Source organism: Sinohyriopsis cumingii, chromosome 19 (genome assembly GCF_028554795.1).
Source record: "Sinohyriopsis cumingii isolate HCF-2022 chromosome 19, ASM2855479v2, whole genome shotgun sequence".
Taxonomy (NCBI): domain Eukaryota; kingdom Metazoa; phylum Mollusca; class Bivalvia; order Unionida; family Unionidae; genus Sinohyriopsis; species Sinohyriopsis cumingii.
In genome coordinates this window covers 32,009,868-32,034,473 of record NC_142979.1, presented here as the reverse complement: position 1 = coordinate 32,034,473, position 24,606 = coordinate 32,009,868, and the positions used below count along the sequence as shown (strand labels likewise).

The window sequence follows — 24,606 nt, the reverse complement described above, 5'->3', positions numbered from 1 at the left end:
GAAAACTTTCTTATAATAATTAATTACACTTTTTCCAGATGCCTTCTGAGCTTCGATTTTTCTGTATGCAGCTTCTTTTGTAGGTGCTGTTCCAAACTCATCCAACCGCAATTACTGTAATTCAGATCCTTCTTGCAGAGGTCACAAAATGCCAGTCCTCTAGTGCTCAGCTTTCTTATAAACTGATCAACTAAATTTCCATTCCCATTTCCATGTTTTTAAAACCTGTATCTAAACTTTTCATGTCATACTCTCTCTCAACAGCTAGGGACACCATGTTTTGCTGATATGTTTTGAAAAAATCCATCTGCTCTAACATTTTCTGTCATGTAACATCCACAACTCGCACCATAAAAGTTACAGGTTGGTCTGCTAACTGACTATCTTATTAATAATAATGAATCCATGAGGCAAAGTTCAAACTTGAAGAAACCTGTCTGTTTTATTGTTAATGGGCTGAAAATAGTTCCTATAAATAGCAAATAAGGAAAGTACTCATACTTTTCTTAAGCAGCATTCTTCCTTTTATGAACATTCTCAAATTTATATGAATGGAATTAAAAGCCAATAATAAAAATGACAAAAACGTTTTATTGCTTTATTTTTATATTTTATTGTACCAACAAAGCATAATCCATATACAGGCCAGTGTAAAACATAATTTGGTGAAAAAAAGTAATGATTACATCAAAAGTGTTAATGTTTGGCATGTATACAGAGAGTCTGAGTCTGTTTAAAAATAGAAATGTGTTCACGAAACATGAATGTCACATCACGGGGCCTGAAATGACCTAATTTCAAAATGTAACCAAAGCTTGATGGATGAACAAGGGTAACAATATATGCTCCTACCTGTAATGGTGGAGCATACTTCTTTGATAGGGAAAAACGTCATCTACCATCAACCAACAATGATTACAATTTACTGTTCATGTCCATTTATATTTTTATAATATCATGAACCATTCGTACAGACTTTTCTACAAAGATTATGTTAGTTAATGTGCTGGTAAAACTCCAACTTTATTACACTATATTCCTGCATATAAGTCTGGTACCACTGTACAGACCCAGTTCTGCCATTGCACAATGTGACATCAAATCTAGGTCAGAAGCTATCTGTAAAACATTACATAAACTCTCAGCTGCTAGTGCATTGCACAATAGCAGATCAGGGTTGACACTGTTTGCAGATGTATCCAACTTAATGTCAAATATAAAGGGTAGTTTGAATACACTATTACTCTGTGACAACATTTCATGAAATCCGTGCTTTCTTCAAACGAGTAAACAAGAATCAATGTGTACAGAAAATAGCCCTCATGGGTACATCCATAAATGTATGTACCTACAAAAAAAGTTTTAAATTTTTTTGCAATACCACAACAATTAACAATCACACATTTCTCTGATAAAAGCCACACTGGACTTTTTACTATAGTTCTCATACAAGTAACTAAATCTGATATTAAACAGATTTTATTTTCTACTTGAGTAGCATTTCTGTTTGACTTGGACGAGTTATTCGAAGTAAAAAAATGAAACCTGGCAACCTTTACATGTATAAGGATGCCAATTAATGAAACAAATACAATAGAAAACAGTAAGTTCTAATTGATCGCAGTCATAAAGTATTAGATATCTTGATTAAAACAGAAGAACCACACTTCACTAAATCTCTGTCCCATAAACTCTCTCTTCAACATTCTCATTTAACAAGTCTTTAATACTCCTATTTCTTGTATTATAGTCTAGCTTAATTTTCATGGCTTTTGCCCCTAATGTCAGTGGGGCTCGACTATCAGTGGTTTGCATGAGGTTTTTCAAGGCATTCCTGGCTGCCATTTCTTCAGCAATTGTAACCGTCTCTCCTGGAGCTAGACAATACAAAGAACAAAATAAGGGAGGGTAGTGTTATGAATTGGAATAAAGAAAAAGAAAAATAAACAAGCTATAAAGTAAATATTCACTACATTTACTCTGCAGTCAATTAAGTCTATGGCAGATAAAATAGCAATGTAATAATTATATGGCTTCAACAAACACAGTTTAAAATACCCAATAACAACTATCCCACCCTAAAGTCTCACTAGTAGAAATGCTGTTTTAACGCTGCTCAACTATGCAGTCACAACAGGCTTCAGGATATTGTCTGTCATTCCTGAGACATTACTTTATGATTTTCTTTTTCTAATGCTGTAAATACTCACTTTGAGATTGGGTCAAATTGCAAATTACATAGACCCTGATCTGCCATTGCATAATACACCAGCAGATGAAGGTCTAATTTATTTGTTCATCTGATTATCCCTAACACACAGTAAAGACCAGATTTGCTGGCACATTATGTGACTGCAGATCTGGATCTATACAGTTTACAGCTTGATCTGATTTATGTGCAAGAATAAACAGTATGTCAGTTCCAAATTTAAGAATCTGAAGTATATCAATTGTATTATTCCAACTGTTTCACATATATGTAGCTGACAAAAACAAAGGGACTGTACAATTTATGGTCCTGGGAGTATTGCTCTTAAAGTTCTTATAATCTATTCCTACATTTCCATTCCAGTATTAGCATGGAAGCTTGGTGGTCAGCACACTGGATTCATTTCCAGTCTGATCTCTTCCATAATCAACGGTTTTCCAGGAGTGACAACATTGCGACCCTCCCTAAAATAACCCTCTAAGCTACATCTGTAAGTAGCAAAATTCCTGATTTTGAGAACTATGCCTACATCTCCCAGCAAGTTTAAGTAATTCATGTTCACTGCTATCTAATTTTATGTTGTTGGAGAGTGTCATACACCATCAAACCATGAAATTAGCACTTGAGTGCATGGATTTGTTTTGAGAGAAACCCGAACTTTACAATAAATTATAATTTATACATCTGGCTGTAAATTCAAACAACCTTTTATTAGTAATGAATGGATGCCACATCTTGAGACCATCAAGTATGGCATACCCCAAAAGTGGTTTCTTAAAAATGCAGTGGGTCATCTCTAGTGGAACTTTTAGCATCTAAAGTATCAAATATAAAACTAGAGCTCCTTCTATGGATTGCCATTGCAAATCCCAAGCCCCTAGATTTTATCACCATCACTTCTTCAGTAGACCCTATGGGAAGGGCCCAAGAATCATTTCTTCTTACAGACAGTTGCCAAATATAGTTAGGTACATTTATGGACAAATGCATAGATGAATGGACTGATAGAGGATATCACAATATCCCTTTACTAAAACTGGTGGAGAACTAAATTTTGTGGTCTATAAAGACAAATGGTTCCTTATGACGAGAGGCCTCTTAAAAGAGGTGGTCATCAACAGCTATATAACTGTAAATCCAAATCCTTTAATTGGGCATGCTTGCAAGATGATTTAAAGGAAGGAAAATCTAAATATATGCATCTAAGGTTCTGATCTCATTATACCCAAGATATAAACCATAAAACGGATTGGCTTCATTTCTAGCATACCACACCAGAACTCATAGTCACAAAAACCATTGAGCGCACATTTAAATTCACTTTTGTACATTCAGTAATGAAGAAATCAATTTACTTCCTAAAGGTTTGAAAAATGTAATGTATTTAGGTCAAGAATAGTTTAATATGAGAAGTCCTTTTATGCCACTGAAGAAATGTCATAATGTTCACTCTAATGAAAAGTGGGCCAAGCTCTAAAGACTTGATTTTACTTCTGGAAACAGTTTTCACCATCTTTTGGGCGAATCTTAACTGTGGTTTTTAGGAATGATGATTTGTTATATCTTATAAAACAATGTCCGAAAAACATATGAACCATCTTGTAAATGATAAAACATAACCAGTGCTTACATTTTCCTATGAGCTGCTTGTCACTGTAGAGACCAACATGATAAAGGGACATCACTGTAGCTGATGCGGAATGCCACAGCAGCCTGCAACAAATGCGCATGTAGCCAAATTACTGTTATGGACTAAAACAATAAAATAATAATAATAATAATAATAATAATAACAATAATAATAATAAAAATAATAATCTTAAGTACAGGAACTGTGATGAAAAAAAAACATAATTTTACCTACAATTAGGAAAATAGTTTTAGATGAAACAAATATATAATATTCATACTGAACAGCACTGAACACAATATCCACAACAATCACAAGAAAAAAGCATTAAATTAACCCAGTGCATGTACTGACTGAAACTGTACCTGATAACTAGGTTGGTATAGCATATAGATTTATCCACATCAACAGTTCACAGGAAAAATATCTTGCCAATGCGACAGCAACAAAAACAATGTTATTATCAATGTTATTATCAGCAAAAACAATCACAAAAGTGAAAATAACATTTAAAATCACCAGCCCCAAAAGCTCCACTTACCTGGACTCTGGGGGACCCCTTCCCTCTGATGCAAGCATGGATTTCAGCAGCCCCATGGGATTCACTATCTCCCACAGCTCATTTATATCTTTTCCAATTAATTGGGGTATAATGATATCCCTTACAAAGATCTCTGCTCTTTCCACATTCTGCAAATAATAATTACAGCCAACTGCATATTCTATAAATGAAGACTGTACAACTGTTTGTGTCTGTGTGTGTGTGTTGGATTTTGAATGTAGCATTAACAATTTTTCAGTCATATTGCAACGATTTCTGCAGTGTGACAGTTCATAGTGATGTCTGTCACTGGGGCATCATGCCGCAGACATGTAGCATGATGTCCCACCCAGTCACATTATCCTGACACCAGGCCAACCAGTCCTAACACTAACTTCTTAATGCTGAGTGCCAAGCAAGACAGCTGTTAGTACCATTTTTCTAAGTCATTGGTATGACTCGGCCGGAGATTGAACCCAAGACCTCCTGCATCCGAGGCAGACGCCCTAACCACTAGGCCACTGGAGCGGTGTTTGTATCTGTGCAAATAATAATCATAGCCAATTGTATCATCAATAAATTCTGAGTATACAACTGTTTATACACTGTGCAAATAATAATTATAGCCAACTGTATCATCAATAAATTCAGGCTGTACAACTATTTATAGACTGTGCAAATAATAAGTATAGCCAATTGTATCATCAATAAATTCAGGCTGTACAACTATTTATAGACTGTGCAAATAATAATCATAGCCAATTGTATCATCAACAACTTCTGAGTGTACAACTGTTTATAAACTGTGCAAATAATAATTATAGCCAACTGTATCATCAATATATTAGGAAGGTGCAACTATTTACATATTTGTGCAAATAATAATTATAGCCAATTGTATCATCAATAAATTCTGACTGGACAACTGCTTATATAACTGCAAATAACAATTATAGCCAACTGTATCATTAATATATTAGGACTGTACAAAGATTTTCTGTGCCTGAATTATTTTTCATGATCATAGTGTTTAATTAATTGTAAATAATCAGGGCTGTGGGATGTCTGTGGCACCTGATAAAAAAAAAAAACGAAAGAGAAAAAAACCTGATCTTAAAAACAAATGGAAACCAAATATAAATGATCTCAACACTCTACATAGTACACAAGATCAATTGTTCTGTGCTTGTGGTTAGGGTCTTTGAGCTTGACTGTAGCAGAGTGTATGAATTTTTATATCAGGAACAAGATAAAATTTAGATTTGGGAAAGGATACCCATCATAAAATATCCCTTTTTTAAAAACAATCTAACCATTAGTACTCAAATGCTTCACTTCTGACATTAATATTGGGTGTTTTGGAATTAAATTAGGTGAATTTTTTTCTCATACATTTTTGTTTTCTTTTTACTAATACATCTAAAATTTACTCAAGTTAACATCTGAAAAATAACACAAAATATTAAACAGCCAAAATAAGAAACCATTGGCAATCATGATGATGATAAAAAATTTGTTATGGACATTATTGTAAATTTTAAAAAAAATAGAAATCAAGAATATTAGCTTACCTGGCTTAGTGCTAGTGCTCCTATCACAGCCTTGCATGTAAGTATGTATGCCTGTTCAATAGGGGGATACTCCTGTAAACAGTAACAGTATTTTCAAAACTCATTTCTGGCTAGTTTCTTGCATTTTCATTGACCAAAGTATGTGATGTAAAAACCTGGTACGAGACCGTACTGGGTCAGAAGGAAAATACCTGATCAGTATGATGCGACATCTTTTTGTATTGAAGTGACTGTTTCTCAGCCATGGTTCCACATAAAACTTACAAGATAAAATCTGCAAACTGATCGTTACTGTCATCAGTGGGGTATATTCATTGCACAGTTTGTTAGTGACAAGGTATGGAAAAATGCCAAGTCAGCGGATAATTCATCGGATAAAGTTCATGCTGACTCAGTATTATTTTATATTGGGCCACTAATCAATCATGTAATTAACATTCATTGATCAGAGGAAACTTGGTGTGTGCACACTTTTATTTACCAATTTTCATGGATTTTGTGACTTCTACAAACCGGTTTGAATGGTCTAACAATGACTCATCCCTTCACTATCCACATATTAAAATACTGTACTGACAAAAGTCGTTAAGTTGTTTGCAAAATCAAAAATAAGCCTGACACCCTTGACAATACATTAATTTACAGTGTGACAATTGTCTCTAACAAGTACCCTCTCCCTCTCTCTCTCTCTTGTATATTAAATACTTTAACTTTGTTTTCAAAAGGTCAAGACAAGGAACTGACAACTAACAATTCAGACAAATGAATTAAAATATTTATGGAGTCTGTAAAATGGCCACATGTGCATCTATTTCTTTATACCTGATAAATGTAAACAGAGTTATTGGGTGGGGATCTGAACAGTTTCCAATGTATGACACAGATGTAAATCTGGAACATGACCCAATTCTGTACTGGATTTATGTCTGATTTTTTATCCTATTTCCTTCAAACCTATATATCTTACATAGATGAGATCAACACTTTCCAAGTTATACCCTAAGGGAAATGTTCTCCCTCCCATGTGGCAGAAACCAATGACATAATACAAAAACCTGTTAGCTTGCCTCTGCCTTGACAATGACACAACTTTCTGATCTTCACCAACAATACATACAACTAACCAAGAAACATTTTGAACACTGATACCACCCTGTAGCTCCCCACATGGAGTCATATCAATGTTTGAAAATTATTGTGAGTATCTAAAGACCATCTCCAAATGCATCTCAAAGTTTAAAGTCTGCATCTTCAGCAGTGTTGGAGGATATACACTACATTAATAATGAGATGGATGGACCAAGGATCGGGATGATGTAATTCCTGCCTTATTTCCCAATGCATGTGATTGTTAAAATTCAGCACTAAAATCAGTCAAAAAGGAAAAGTAGGTTACAATGCCTACTGTGTGTGCATGTGTTTTATGCTCTAAATAAAGTTTTAATAAATATATTTAGACTGAAACACAAACAGGTGATAGTAATTTGCTTTTAGTATACAGTTTAGCATCCAAGCACAGAAACATGAACATCAACAACATGCCACCCTCTTCCTTATATATCCTCACTTTTCACAGAAAATTCAACATCAGTAAGTCTAACTAAATGTAGATGTACAAACCCGCACTCATGATATCACTTACAGCTGACATAATAAGCTCTCGGAGTCCAATGTTCATTCCAATGTGAAGCAAAGTTTGATGGGACATCAAGAAGTCGTGAATAGCACTGCAAAACAAATTAAACACATTAATGGCACAGATCACTGTTTATACAATTATCAATCTTCTAATTTCTGAAATATGGCATATGATCAAGAGCAACCATTCGTTAACCTTACTAACATACACCTAACTTTGGGACACCTTATTAACATACACCTAGCTTTGGGACACCTTATTAACATACATCTAACTTTGGGACACCTTATTAACATACACCTAGCTTTGGGACACCTTATTAACATACACCTAGCTTTGGGACACCTTACTAACATACATCTAATTTTGGGACACTTTATTAACATACATCAAACTTTGGGACACCTTATTAAAAATACACCTAACTTTGGGACACCTTATTAACATACACCTAGCTTTGGGACACCTTATTAACATACATCTAACTTTGGGACACTTTATTAACATACATCAAACTTTGGGACACCTTATTAAAAATACACCTAACTTTGGGATGCCTTATTAACATACACCTAGCTTTGGGACACCTTATTAACATACATCTAACTTTGGGACACTTTATTAACATGCACCAAACTTTGGGACACCTTATTAAAAATACACCTAACTTTGGGACACCTTATTAACATACACATAACTTTGGGACACTAAAAGCTCCAAAACCTCTACAACATTATATTGCTGAAACTTAAAATGGAAAGGGGTGCAAAAAACATGAATTCCACAAAATGCCATGCCTTGCTCCTCTGCTGAGGGATTTTCCAAACACCCAAAAAAGTCACTGAAGCATATAAAATAGATCACTGCAACCTCCTTGTGCCTGTGATGAGTAGTGCATCCTTGAAGAATATGCTAAGAAATTTTAATGACTAAATGTGCAACAGTATTGAACAATATGAGCTAAATACAAAAAAAATACAAAAACTGCACGTTACCATTGTCAATAATGACAATAACATTGGACAAATGATTCATATGTCACACCTATCCTTCAATGGTCTTAAGAAAAAGAAGAAAAAAATAATATTAATTTGGTGCTTGAAATTTAGGTTGCTCTTCTGCCCTCCTTTTTTGTGGTAGGTAATATTCTCAACATTGAATATACCCATTAAGTTTAATTAATGTGTTTACAACAATATCAGAAAAACAGAATTAAATGAAAAACCTAATGCACAAGGCCAGTCAACCATAAAAAGACTGCGTCAGTAAATAAGTCTACACTTATCTATAAGACTGACCAATTTTCAGTCAGATTTAGCAAATCTACTGCTAATGCAGACTTGAAAAACACACAGTTTAAAAATTAAAAAGTGCAAATGCAAAATTATGTTCAACAAAGATGTTTGTAAACAACTCTTATACCATAATGATCAGCTCTAGAAACTGCAGTTCCAAACCCTATTGAGGTAAGGCTTTCTTTTATTCATTTGAATAAAAAGAAATTCATCAAAAGATGTCCCAGATCTTGGTCCCATGACCCCATCTAAAGTACAAATCATATAATTATAAAGGTAAAGTACAAATCATATAATTATACAGGTATTCAGTACTATTTCAGTAACAGATGCAGTTTTTCAGAATTTGACTAAAGATATCTTTAACGGAAATTATTCACTTTATTTTGATCCTCACACATCCATATCATCTAGAAGGCTGTTATATACATGCCTCAAGAAATACATCTGGTGAGGGTCACAATGACAGCTGAGGGTTGGAAAAAATGTGGACAGCCATGTTATTTATAATCTGACCTGACATCTTGACATCCTATTTTCTTGACCATGTTTCGAGCTGCACACTACTGTAAAAGTCCACAGCAATCTATAATTTTCACCTGTATATTTTTATATGACACATAAGGTGCAGAACATTCACCAACCAAGACTGAACAGACTTAGTCTGAATTATACTGGTATTAAATTTTAGAAAAACAACATTTAAGACAAGTAAATATACCAACCTAACCATGCTGACATACACTTTGGGGTTTATAAAAAATATCAGAGATGGGATCAAAACTGTAATTAAAATGTGTCTTACATATTACCAATACAGATCCCCACTCACCTACCTGGGACAATAGTAAAATCCGTAAGGTCAGGGTGGTGACATTATACTCTATATATGAAGAAAATTGGTTATGGAAATGAAGAAAAATTCTTAAACCAAATTATAATTCCTGATATCATGACCCCACCTAGGGGGCAGAACCAACAGACAGGAATGGTACTGACAGAAAGTGAATATGTATTGAAATTATATTCCAATTATGAAGTAAACCAATTAAATGGTTTGTTGGAAGAAAAAACTCTATCCAAAGCTGTCCACAGACACACACACACACTGACACACACATGCTGGAACCCACCCACCCCATCTTGAAGGCATACAAATATATATATATATCTAAAATCTTGACTCTCCTTGACTCTCCTAGAATTAAGTGTAATTGGGGGAAAGGGGTATAGAAATTAACCATTTTGTCAACAATGGTCAGCATAAATTATCAACAATGGTCAGTATAAAAAATTACCAATAATGGTCAGAATAAATTATTTAGAGCAGTCTGCATTACTCAACCACTCATATTTGAACATCCTTTATCTTTCATTCTAAAATGGCTCAAAACCTGGTAAAATATATAAATATCAAAGTACCAAGTCTTAAAACATATTTGGTGATAATCAGTTCAAGAGCAAAATATGATACACAATAGTGGCTCCCATCTTTGTTCCTATTCTAAACATTTTTGTGCATAAACAATATCATGTTGCTGTTGTTGTTGTTGCTGTGGTTGTGGGGTTTAACACCATATTTCAGCACACGATATGCTTTGCATGGCGGCCAGTATTAATGGTGGAGGAAGAACCCGGGAAGACCCCAAGAAGAACCACTGACCCACGCGAAGCTACTGGCAAGCTTTCTCACATACCCACGTTAGCCGAATCCTAGACTTGAACCCACGCAGACAGAGGTGAGATGGCAGTGATCCGTAATGGAGACCGCTTCAGACCACTTGGCCACTCAGGGCCCAACAATATCATGTATTACCACTCACTGGTCTTCAAATAAGTTGACAGAGAAAGGTGAGAAGTAACAAGCTTTGTAAAATTCAACAAATAATTTATTTCCCTATAATATGAAGTTAAAATGTAAAAAGATAAACTTATGGTATTTTGAATTAAATCCTAAATAATCCTAGAATTACTAACACAAATCCTAATGAACAAGTTCTGAATAAACTTGAGTGGTATTCCAAATAATGTCCAATGCTGAGGTGTTGATGTGCCTGTAGTGGCCAGTAGTCTCTAATGTACCAATGGCCTGAATTGTAAAGAAGTGCCAAGTCTTTTTTGAATCACAGTAGGACAATCCAACGTTTTGTTGTCTGACTTCACTATAATTCCCAGTTAATATCTCTGTCTGAGTACATGGGGGCCCCATGTGGCTGAGTGGTCTAAAGCGCTCACCATTACAGAGCACTGCCATTCCACCTCTGTCTGTGTGGAATCAAGTCTCAGGTTCGGCCAATGTGGGTATGTGAGAAAGTTTGCCAGTAGCTTCTCGTGGGTTGGTGAATTTTTCTGTTTTTTTCCTAGTTTTTTCCTCTACTATTAATAATGGCCGCCACATATAGCCTTTATTGTGCTGAAAAATGGTGTTAAACCCTAAAACAACAACTGTCCAAGTATATGATTGAGCACTTTGTATTTCCAGAGAATAATAAATAATTTCAGCCAAATCAAAACCTGAATACAAAAATATATGTTATTGCAGGAATAAAAATTTTGCCAGTAAACAAGATTATATAAAAAAACTAAAAAAAAAAAGAATAACCTGGATGAGGGCCAAAAGTTCATTTCTAGAGAAATCTTAGTTATAACTAAAAGATCTGTTACAAAAATTATAATAAAGTTAATGGTAAACACAATGTTCTTGACTCAGACCAAGAAAAATATGTTTACTTTTATTGATAATGATCCTAATATTAAATTCACTCATTGAGGAAATATTAGCCATTCATTAGTTGTTTACAGAATTAAAACAAAATCAATCATTCTGGTCAGGTGGACAATGGCCTTGAATTTAGAAAAGGTCACCTACAAAATACAATTATTCACAACACACAGCATATAATAAATAAAAAATAAAAAAATAACAAACAATGCAAATTAAATATATATAACACATGTTTCTGGTTCAATGATTCTTGTTAAGAAGGGACACCAATGGTAATGAAAAATAAACACAACCCACCCAGTCTTAAAACTGTACCATTAATGTGACTTTTGCTATTAAAAATGCAGATGAAAAAATAGGAATTAAGGAGACAACTTTCAAACTCATGCATGTTTCATTTTATACTATCATTGCATCAGACATCTGCAGGGTGGAATACAATCTGTTCAGTCAGCTTTCAAAATAAGTTTAATGTATTTAATGGATGTAAGTATTCAAAATTGTATTATATATTCTTCCAATAAAATATGGAAACATTTATTCCTTAATGGGAACTACTGAACCTAATCAATCCTGAATTTTAACAATTTGTTGCTTTCTCCTTATGTTAAGTCCACGAGTCCCAAAGATGGTTCCATTGCTGTAGACCACCTGTGGTTTTGTTTGGTTATCACAGTTAATGTGCTCCTTGAAGTAAAATTTTGTCTGCGTTTTACATACAAGGGTTCAATTTTTACACTGGGAATGTAGAACAAAATAAAAGAATGTGCTGACATCATGTAGTAGCTGAAGTCAAACTAATAGTGAATAAATCTGACCTATCAGTTAACACCAGATGGCTAAGTAGATTAGTTGGACGAGTCAAAGACATTAACTCTTTAAGTTGGCAGTTACTGATCCAGGCCCAAATGACCAGCTTTTTTTCTCCACAAAATTTATGTTTCAAGATCAACAGTAGTAACAATATGAAGAAAGCAACATCTTTTGATGTTCAAAAACCTTTGCAGCATCAGGTAAAAATATTTGAGAGGACTTGATACAAACCATATGCCTTCTTCAAACATATGCGGGTAGCTGTAACGAAGATAAGCCTTGATATAGCGACTTGCAATTTCTTCCCCTGTAAAAGACATTTAGAAATAAGACAGAGTATAGATATGCATCCAGTGTGATGCAGAGTTTGAACATAAATCAGACATTTTACTCATGCTTTGTTTTAAATGCTAAGATATCCTGGTGGATATTTGATTGGGTCCAACTTTACATGCATGCATGATTCCATGTACTCCATTCAATGATGAAACTTCAAACTGCTAACAATAAAGACCCTGATTATATCTAATAAACATATTTAATTGGATCTTTTGGCAAGTCATGTGATCTTGGTCTGTGCAGTTGTACTTTACTTCTAGGATACTATAAATGGATACATCTGTGAAAGTTCTGTAGATATGTGTGTGTGTGATTTGGATTTTTAACATAGATTTAATTGCTACAATGTCTACAGTGTGGCAGTTTATAGTGATGTTTAGCACCGGGGCATCATGCCTCAGGCATGTAGCATGATGTCCCACCCAGTCACATTATCCTGACACCAGGTTGACCAGTCCTAACACTAACCTCTTAATGCTGAACCCCAAGCAAGGCAGCTGCTAGTACTATTTTTATGTCTTTTGTATGCCATTGCTGGGGTTCGATCCCATAACCTCTTGCATATGAGGCTGAAGCTTTTAACCACTATGCCACTGGAGTGGTCCTCTGTAGATATGTGAAACGGTTTTGGAAGTGTCATACTATATTATTGACAGAAGGAATGCACAGTATACAAGGAATGTAATCAAAATGGAAAAAAACCCACCTTCAAATACATAAAGCAGATCAAACGGTATACTATGACAGTGACAGACTAAGCTAATAAAATAAATATTGCAATACTATTTGAGGACTGAATCAAACTATTCAGCTCTCATGCTAAGGAAAGCCAGGCGTTCTACCACCCTCAGAACACTGCCTGTCCACAACATATGATCAGAACAGTTTGATCTATCCTCTGCATAACTAAAAAATAACTATGATTGATCTCATCATATACCTGCTTTAAAAAGTGGGCCATATAAAATATATTCATTTGTCTATCAGTCAGTTCTAATATAAATTCCACTGTTATACCCCTTCTCTGGGAAATAGATACTAGAGAGGATTCATTGTGTACCTTACGTGCATACATTCTTCTATCTTCTCTGTTCAGTCTGTAACACTGCTTATTGCTAATCGACTTACAGCACGAGTGCGATCAGTGTGACAAGTTTCTATAGTCTATTCAACAGACAATAACGTTCTTCCACTTTAATTTCAATAGCTTATTGCAATCAAATCTGCAATATTGATGCATCTTTAGATCATGTGTCAAGCACCAAAACTGAATCACTAATACTTCCTTGAACTGGTTTAAGAAGCTTTGCTTAATGTTATGAATATCTATAGTTCTTTTAATTCCTGGTACATGATTTTTATTTAATTTTTGTAACTTTTATTCATGGCTGTAAATTGTATAGATTAACTTAAGTTAGATTTTTCCTATGTGACAAGGTCTGCTAGTGTTGACAATTACTAATAATAATCTTAATAATAAGACTTAATGACCACTTCAGGTTAATTTCTCATTGGCTCATGGGGTTTGGATGGTTCCAAAAGAATTCAGGAACTTTCCATTGGTTGGGTTAGGTCACATAATAGGCAAGTTTGAGATAAACTGAGTAGTAATATCTGTCAAGTGTCCTATGTTGTAAATAGTCAAATAGAAAGTTGTTGTTGTTGTAGGGTTTAACACCATTTTTCAGCACACGATAGGCTATACATGGTGGCCAGTATTAATGGTAGAGGAAGAACCCGGGGAAAACCCCAGAAAGAACCGACCCATGAGAAGCTACTGGCAAGCTTTCTCACATACCCACATTAGCTGAATCTGAGACTTGTACCCACGCAGACAGAGGTGAGATGGCAGTGATCCGTAACGGACAGCGCTGTAGACCACTCGGCAATTCGGCCCCCCCCCAACATTAATAGAAAGTGTATATAAGGAGAGAACTGAACAATCACATTCATTCCTATTTTGGAGTTATCCTTATATCTTGTGTTGTAAGTCTGCAGACATGTTTCAAGTTGTACTTAGATACTTTTCAAGAGGAAAAAACATTTGTTTGGACTGTTCAGTGGAAAAAGAAAAGTTCCCATTATTTGGACTATAATATTATTCTGGAACTATAATTATTTATTCAAAGGAGTTCTGGATGATACCATTTTGAAAATGTCATAATTCTTGGCAGACCAGTACATTTGCAGTTGTGAAATTTAAAAAGAACTTTTCATTCATTTGGACTTTTTTTTAAAACTTTTATCAGGATTATTTTGAATTCACTTCATATTACTGTAAGTTCATCTCATATTTTCATTTATAACTTTCATTTGATGATTTAATTATTTATTCAGTTTTACAAAAGTTGTTGGTTTTGCTTCTTTCTGTTACTTAGTTTATGACCATAGAGTCATACTAGTAAACATACTTACTCATGTCACAACATCTTAATTAACCAAGGTTTCTACTGTTTCTATCAGCCCACCAAAGCTGCATATAAACCTTTGGCACAAATACAACAAATTCTTGTGAGGAAACAAAGTGATTTTGCACCTACAATACTTTATGAGAGAGGTGTATTAACTATAACCAATAAAATCCTTACTGTTAAAGCTTTGGGATATACTAATGTCACCAATCCTTGTCACAGTCTGCCATATTAGGTTATTCTAAACAGACACAAAAACACAAACAAAACAATTCTAGTGGATCTAAATAATTTGTTTGGTAGAAGAAAGCCACCTTGACTGGCTTGATGATAGGTGCAGATATCGGCTCTGAGCATATCAAGGGTTTATTTGAAAAAGAAGCCTGTGTTGCATTCCAGTCAAATTTCTCAATGCTTATTATTGACCGCATACAGCACCCTCTGTTTTACCCCTACAATTAAACGGGCTATTTTACATTCAAAAATTAAGCACAGCACCCTCTGTTTTACCCCTACAATTAAACGGGCTATTTTACATTCAAAAATTAAGCACAGCACCCTCTGTTTTACCCCTACAATTAAACGGGCTATTTTACATTCAAAAATTAAGCACAGCACCCTCTGTTTTACCCCTACAATTAAACGGGCTATTTTACATTCAAAAATTAAGCACAGCACCCTCTGTTTTACCCCTACAATTAAACGGACTATTTTACATTCAAAAATTAAGCACAACACCCTCTGTTTTACCCCTACAATTAAACGGGCTATTTTACATTCAAAAATTAAGCACAGCACCCTCTGTTTTACCCCTACAATTAAACGGGCTATTTTACATTCAAAAATTAAGCACAGCACCCTCTGTTTTACCCCTACAATTAAACGGGCTATTTTACATTCAAAAATTCTGATTAGGTTGTCCTAACACCTAAAAGTAAATATGGTATTTTCATTGCCTAATTTTGAATTGACTGCCAGATCCATTTCCCCTAGTGAAAAAAATTTAGAAACAAAGTTGTTTGGTGGAGTATACATCATTCAGTTTAAAAGTGCAAAATTATTTCCACATATTATCGAAAAGTGTATTCTAATTGCAACAAATGGCATGTACAGCAGCATTATTACTTTGTTTTGGAAAAGGTAAAGGTCATGTGTTGATTGGCTATTAATAGGATTAATCATCAAGGAAAACACCTCTCATGTCTCCCAGGAATCAATATCACCACAATCTCAATAGGGTGAAATAATTAATGATAAATCTATTTTCATATGCTTATCATTGTAATAAAAAGAAGAAAAAAAAACACTGGCAATGCAAACATCTACAACAACTATAGTGTGGATAATGTAGGTGGTAAGTTCCAACGAATCTGTGGTTGTCAAAGATGATGCCAATAAAGATGATGCTCGATAAGAAGCCATGTTACCTTTCCTGGCCAGATCTTCATTGTCCATCAACCCTAGAGGGACAGTTGTTAAGTCAATACCTAGCTCCTTCCGTTTGGCTTCTTCTTTGATTATATAGTCCCTGAAATATTATTTGTCACCAATTATATGCATTGTTTACATTTCTCCCAAATGGGCTGATCCAAATTTAAGTCAAAACTTTGATCCCCAAAAATGCTCATAATTATACACTGTAACATCTTTGCTAGCATCCATATTTATTTTTTTTAAAAACTATTGTGAACTTTATAAAATATAATTTACATAAATTTATTCAAAAGAACTTAATGTATCCATACTTATTTTGAAGAAGAAAAAAAAGAAAAAAAAAATTCCAGTAAAATGTTTCTTTGTGAATACTTACCCAATCATAATACCTCAGGAGAATTACTACTTTGTTGCAAATCCAGCCCTCCCAGATAAAGCTTTTGGGGGTACCAGTTATCATGTACTTTTGAGAGAGTGACGTATGTAAGGTGAAGTTGTTTATATTTAAAACATGCACAATGGAGAGAATGTTGGCATACCTCTATGTCACACTGATGTAATGTAGCTGACATTTCTTTGGATACTGTACTTTTGGAAATTGTATATGATCTAAGCACACTGCTAACTAAAATGAGAATGCTCTCTCAGCATTGCTGTTGCTATGTGGTATTGAAAGTATTGAAAGCATTACTCTCCCAAGGGTTGGAAACAACAGTTGGCAAGATCCATCCTTTTTTTCTGCTGAGAGCAACCCACTCAGGCTGACTTATTCATGCAAGCATTGCAGATGTTTCTAAACAATCCATAGTATCGTTTAAGGACCTGTTTTTTTTCCTCAAACTGAATGGAAGGAATCAACACTGATGATATGCATAGTTTCAGCTTTACCAAATGTACAATTTTGACATAGAATTTAATGTGGAAAGAGCCAACCATACGTGGCAGAATGCATGATAGGCCCTGAGAGTCGATGGACGAATGAAAGCAAACTGTTTCTCCTAATCACTCCTATATTTTGTATCCCATTTCTTTTTCTTGACTGGTGAAAAGCCATCAGTTACTTCCTTTTCTTTTTTTTGCTTCTTGCTGAGAAACTTATTCATTATGATGCTATGATCTGCTGATGGGGTCAGATAAAGAGAACCACAATGTGAGATAATCTCTTTGTATTGGCAGATGAATACTGGAAATCAAGCCGGATATGGTAAAGTACTAAGAAACATACCAGACACAGAAAAACCAGAAACAGAAACAAGGAAATGGAAAATTATGTTTTCGTCAAAAAATCTGGATTTTTCCCTCAAGGACTTAAAAAATCTGGATTTTTTCTTAAGAAGTTGGGGAATCGGGAGATAGGTAAAAAATCTGGGATTCTCCCATTTTTTCAGTGGGGTTGGCAGGTCTGGTATTCGATAGGATGCAGGGATTTGTATGTTACTCGAAATAAAAGGTACAGCCTGAACTAATCTGTTAAGCTGCATAGGCACCCATGCAAATAACTAAGTATAATAAATGTAGGAAGAGGACAAAGTGTGGCAAAAATTGTAAAGGCATAGATAGAGAAACAAGTTGGAAAGATAGCTGGAGAATACGTCCCTCGTGAAGTGAGAACTTCTCCAATGTGCTTCATGGCATGTGCAGAAGTAGTAACTGCGATATGCATGGGTTTTGCCATCAATCCCTATGTCAAGTGGAGATCACTTTGCTCAAATGCCACCAAAGTGGGCATACAACTTTTAGCTCTATTTAGCTAAAAGTTTTATTTGGAAGGGCTGGATTTGTGAGATAGTAGTAGTTTACAAAAGGTATTATGATTAGATAATGTATTTAAAGCAGAAAATATCAGCTAATGTTATACAAGTAATATTATAGATATCAGTGGTCCGATGTCCCAAAAGGTCCAAACATCTATACTGGTTCCATCATTGACCTTTGTTAACTAGATTTCAGTCACTGGCTCAAGAAAACCTATTAAAAGATGACTTCAAATGACTAAATGCTAATGTCTGGTAATTTTAAATAAAACATACATACAAATGAACTACACTTAAGTTTCCTATGAACAACTTTGTCATAATGAACTGACATCAAACTTTCCTGCTCCTCATTATCACTATAATAATATTTAAGTAATATTATACAAAATGCAATTTTAAATATTCACAATGAAAAAAATTCTGCAGAGATAAACAACTTATTAAATCGAGTCTTTTATTCTCTATTTTCCCAAAAAGTAGCACTCTTTGCATACCTTTGAACAAAGGCCCTTTTCAGTAGATTCTCATCAAATTCTTCCCCAAAGCGCTTCCCAAAGGCAAACAATTCTGCATCATGGTTCCTGTTGTGATATAATTAGCTCATGAGGTGAAAATTCATAAACAGTTATAGTGATCTTACAAATCATGTTTATATGTATATTTTACTGTGGTGGGAAGAGTGTCTGTTTCAGTCCTTAATCAGACATGTTAACTGAGTGTGTGTTGTGTGTGTGTGTAAGATTCTGATTTTTAAAGTAGCTTTAATGATTTTTCAGTGATATCGCTACGATGTCTGCAGTGTGGCAGTTTATAGTGATGTCTAGCATTATGACATCATGCCACAGACATGTAGCATGATGTCTCACCCAGTCAGGTTATCCTGACACCAGGCCGACCAGTCTTAACAATAACCTCTTAATGCTGAGCACCAAGCAAGGCAGCTGTTAGTACCATTTTTATAAGTCTTTGGTAAGACTATCTTGGGGATCGAACCCATGACCTCCCACGTCAGAGGAAGATGATCTAATTGAGTGATTTTAAGGCCAAAAAATACAAAGAAGTGTAAAAAAGCTTTAGGATGATATACATTCTAAATATGATAAACACATAGGACTACAAGACAAAAAGATAAAAGGTTAAAAAAAAATCCTTCAAATATAGATTCAAACATTGTTATATGCACTGCATTCCCTCTAAAAGACCAACATGTTTTCTGGTGGTTCAGTTTGATTTGGATTTTACAGCACAGCAATACAAGTAGGTTGAGGCTATTGGAGTAAAGTTCTTTACCCAACGACATACCAAATTTACTGATTTGGGCAGATATGATGGTAAGATTCAAAGCAGGTTCCCATTCAGTGACAAGTCTAGCAACTCCTTTCTTCTTGTGGTAAATGATCATAAATTTTCTTAAATGAGTTGCCATAATAAAAACAGTCAACACATTCTACAAGAATAAAAGTTCTACTATCAGAACATTGGCAGGGTGCATATGACTAATGTTTGAGTGGCATGATACAACCTTATCTCTGCAACTTGTTCTGTATGAAGGATGCCACAATACTACCTTGAAAAGTAAGCTTTAACATGGGTTTTTAATGCTCATAATTCTAACTGCCAGAACTTGCTCCTTTAAAGCAATGATGCCCATCGCCACCACCAATAAAATGTATGGTTCCTATTGCACTGTTTTAAAATTAGGTTAGGCAGATCATTTTTGTAAACATTATATATATTTGATGTAATTTTTATCATGGGTGAAGGGGAAAGTGCCTGGGTCAGCAACAAGAATAAGGGACAGTCAACTTACTGGAAACATACATGTTTTTTTTTTTTGGGTGGGGGGATTTACTATGGTATGGTAAAATGGGAATCTTAAAGATTACTGTACCAGATCCCAAGCTCTGAGGGATGTCTCTCTGGCTCAGGACCAGCTTGCAGTCGCCTCTGATAAAGCTCTTTCAGGTATCCCCTAAGACCTCTTTTATAACTTCTGTGGAATACTGGAAAATAGAAATACAATGAAGGATGTTAGAAATCCCATATGTACAAAACTTCTACTACATACAGTTTAAAATAATACCATATATACAAAACTTCTTCTAAATACAGTCTAATCTTATTTTTCCTGTGTAAACCACTGTGATAAGCACTGCAATGTCGACCTAATTATTAGCTTATTTAACAGAGTTAAATACTGAATTAAGGGATGTGGGGCCAATTGTCTCTTGATGATTTATAATGGGGATCAGAAACAAATCATGAAGTCTAATACAGTAATGGATGAGTTCACACATGCTAATCACTACCACCATACAGTAATGAGTCTAAACATCCTAACCATTGGTTGATCTGTTGGCAGAAGTCATTCCAACACCAATATAGTCCATTCAATCTAATCACTGTGCCACAATACAGCAACAAGTTGACACAAGCTAATCACTGTGTCACCATACAGCAATGAGTCCATGCAAGCTAATCAATGTGCCACCATAGAGTAACAAGTCCATGCTAACTAATCACTGTGCCACAATACAGCAACAAGTCACCACAAGCTAATAACTGTGCCACCATATAGTATAGTCCGAGTTTCCTCTGACCGTTGTCACCCCACTTTTTATATTTGGATATTTATGTTAGGGTCAGAGTCCATTCCCTATCAAAAAGTTGGAATTTGCCGACACCATTTGGACTTGTTACCATTTGGTGTCAGCATGTGGTAGTTGCTTACTAGCCGACCCAACAAACTTGAACGACCTTTCATCGAGATATACCTGCATGAAATCGAGAGGAATGGACTCTGACCCTACACCCCAACACAAATGACCAAATATCGAAAATGGGTGGCAAGGGTCAGATGAAACTCAGACTACATACAGTTATGAGTCCATGCAAGCTAATCAACATGCCAATATACAGTAACAAGTCCATGCAAACTAATCACTGTGCCACCATACATGCAAGCTAATCACTGCCACCATACAGTAATGAGTCCAAACAACCGAACCACTGGCTGATCTATTGGCAGAATTCATGCCTGCACCAATACAGTAACAAGTTCATGCAATCTAATCACTGTGCCACCATACAGTAACAAGTCCATGCAATCTAATCACTGTGCCACCATACAGTAATGAGTCCATACAAGCTAATCACTGCCACCATACAGTAATGAGTCCATTGCAAGGTAATCATTGTGCCACAGCACAGTAATGAGTCCATACAAGCTAATCACTGTGCTACCACACAGTAATGAGTCCATGCAAGCTAATCATTGTGCCACCACACAGTAACGAGTCCATGTAAGCTAATCACTGCCAACATACAGTAATGAGTCCATACAAGCTAATCATTGCCACCATACAGTAATGAGTCCATGCAAGCTAATCATTGTGCCACCATACAGTAATGAGTCTATGCAAGCTAATCATTGTGCCTCCACACAGTAATGAGTCCACACAAGCTAATTACTGCCACCATACAGAAACGAGTCCAAGCAAACTAATCATTGTGCCACCATACAGTAGCGAGTCGATGCAAGCTAATCACTATGCCACCATATAGTAATGAGTCCATGCAAGCTAATCATTGTGCCACCATACAGTAATGAGTCCATGCAAGCTAATCACAGTGCCACCAGATAGTAATGAGCCCATGCAAGCTAATCACTGTGCCACCATACAGTAATGAGACCATGCAAGCTAATCACTGTGCCACCATACAGTAACGAGTCCATGCAAGCTAATCATTGTGCCAACATACAATAGCAAGTCCATACAAGCTAATCACTGTGCCACCATACAGTAACGAGTCCATGCAAGCTAATCATGTGCCACCACACAGTAATGAGTCCATGCAAGCTAATCACTGTGCCACCATACAGTAATGAGTCCATGCCAGCTAATCATTGTGCCACCATACAGTAACAAGTCCATGCAAGCTAATCACTACCACCATACAGTAATGAGTCAATGCAAGCTAATCATTGTGCCACCACACAGTAATGAGTCCATGCAAGCTAATCACTGTGCCACCATACAGTAATGAGCCCATGCAAGCTAATCATTGTGCCACCACACAGTAATGAGTCCATGCAAGCTAATCATTGTGCCACCATACAGTAATAGGTCCATGAAAGCTAATCACTGTGCCACCATACAGTAATGAGTCCATGCAAGCTAATCATTGTGCCACCATACAGTAATGAGTCTATGCCAGCTAATCACTGTGCAACCATACAGTAACGAGTCCATGTAAGCTAATCATTGTGCCACCATACAGTAACGAGTCAATGCAAGCTAATCACTGTGCCACCATACAGTAATGAGTCCATGCAATCTAATCATTGTGCCACCATACAGTAATGAGTCCATGCAAGCTAATCATTGTGCCATCACACAGTAATGAGTCCATGCAAGCTAATCATTGTGCCATCATACAGTAATGAGTCCATACAAGCTAATCACTGCCACCATACAGTAACGAGTCCATGCAAGCTAATCACTGTGCCACCATGGCTCCTGCCTCCGTTAGTCACCTTTTACAGAAGAGCACATCAGGTCTATTCTTCATACCTGAGCCAACAGATTTACAAAATTATCAAAATTTAAAATGAACTGATTTTCAAATGCATCATAGCACTTTCTTCTTACACTATCTATTTTGACATGACCTAAAATAAGCAAAACTGTCCATTGCAATGAATTCTAGATGATTATATAGTCCTACAATGTAAAACAATGTAAAACAGTACATGTTGATTTTGTTTTAGTGCTATGTCTTACTATCCAAATAACGGCCTTGTATAGCATGTTCCAATGTCATTGACATCGGAATGAGTAATCAAAGTTTCAGGAACATTTCACACACTTGGCAGCCTATACCAACACTCTTTCACTAATTTATGTGTAGTTAATATACTTTCTGTGCTGTCTTTATCCTGGCGGAATGAAAATATGATACTAGCAAATGGACGCATTTTGACATTCTGTTGACATACATTTGAATTTGTTGCAATGTGACGGTAGTCAAGGTATGCCGAAGTAAGTTCAAGTAGGTTCATATTGGGATATGTTTTTTGAATGAAATGAACCATTGCTTACAGTTCCAAAAGGCATAATATATTTTTATTCATTTGGTTAAAGAATAATATTTCAACTTAACCCGATTTCCACATTCCCGGCTTTCATCACTTTCCAGTCAACTGAAATGTAGGCCAACGAAACTTGAAAACAGGTCAATTTCTTTTGTGGAAATTTCAATTTATTAGAGAAAAGACATCAGAGTAAGTAAAGTCTTACTAAAACATTATGATTATGACTTTATTTTGTAGAAAAGAGTCGTTATTTTAGTTGTCAGTTGTGTGAAAAATTTCTGAAAATTTGACTTTCGTAATGATGTTAGGCAACATCAAAACACGCTACACTGCGCCGATAATTAGGCTGTAAGACCTTGACGCCACCAACATAAATATCAGCGTCGAGGTCTTACATGTATGACTAGATGATTATAGTACCCAGATTAAATTAATGCTGCAATACCAGATTCAATTTGAATGTAATCAGATCATACTGTAAGTGGTCGCATATGTTACAAACGTGTAAACTCAACTTTCCAATTACATGTTTAAGGATTCAATTCACATATGACTGTCAAATTATTTCGGACTTGTCAATTTTCAGTAAAACTAACAAATGGATTTGTGATACAAGCGTGAGCTTATTATTTGCCCGATTTGCATAAGGAAATCAGACACTACATACAATCAGAATGCATTACAATTAATAGTTTTGTTGTGCTCATATTAAGTCCTATGAGCAATGTACATGGTATAATGACCAGAATGATTAACCATAAATCAAATTTTAATGTTAACCGCGAAAACATGTTACATAGTGACTGTCTTTTCGTCTGTATCTATCTATAACAAACACCGCTTTATTATATTTAAATATCAACTGCGCATATAGTGCTTTGTATTCTGAATTACCTGGGCAAATGTTTACTGTCTTTCTTGGAAGTAATATTAAACTTTGCATACAACGCATCAGGTGCATGCATCTGATTGTCGCCATTTTGAAAAATGAGTAAAGTTATGAATTTCAGTATGACAGCTTCGTAAAAACAATATCACATTATATTGCAAGGAAACCTGTTAGTTGTAGTTGAAATGATTATATTTTAAAAGAGAAACAATTAATTAAATCATTTTATATTATTAAATGCCGCATTATGCAAGATTT

At 35.3% G+C, this 24,606-nt stretch overlaps 1 protein-coding gene across 1 annotated transcript; it reads right to left on the bottom strand.

Moving 5' to 3' along the window:
- Nucleotides 1-588: 588 nt before the first annotated feature.
- Nucleotides 589-24,441, bottom strand: LOC149775391 (large ribosomal subunit protein mL44-like). The gene is made up of 10 exons (XM_089944009.1): nucleotides 24,354-24,441; nucleotides 20,256-20,367; nucleotides 18,859-18,945; nucleotides 16,601-16,701; nucleotides 12,655-12,730; nucleotides 7,594-7,678; nucleotides 5,952-6,023; nucleotides 4,381-4,529; nucleotides 3,840-3,922; nucleotides 589-1,877 (listed from the first exon to the last, which is right to left on the bottom strand). The coding sequence occupies exons 1-10, from the start codon at nucleotides 24,436-24,438 to the stop codon at nucleotides 1,672-1,674; spliced, it is 1,056 nt and encodes a 351-aa protein (XP_089800135.1). The 5' UTR covers nucleotides 24,439-24,441; the 3' UTR covers nucleotides 589-1,671.
- Nucleotides 24,442-24,606: the final 165 nt, after the last annotated feature.

Coding starts and splice junctions, on each gene's coding strand:
- LOC149775391 (XM_089944009.1), bottom strand. CDS start 24,438: ATGGCGACAATCAGATGCATGCACCTGATGCGTTGTATGCAAAGTTTA. Junction 20,368..24,353: donor GACAGTAAACATTTGCCCAG/GTAATTCAGAAT, acceptor TCTATTTTCCAG/TATTCCACAGAAGTTATAAA. Junction 1,878..3,839: donor CAAGCAGCTCATAGGAAAAT/GTAAGCACTGGT, acceptor TGTATTGTCTAG/CTCCAGGAGAGACGGTTACA.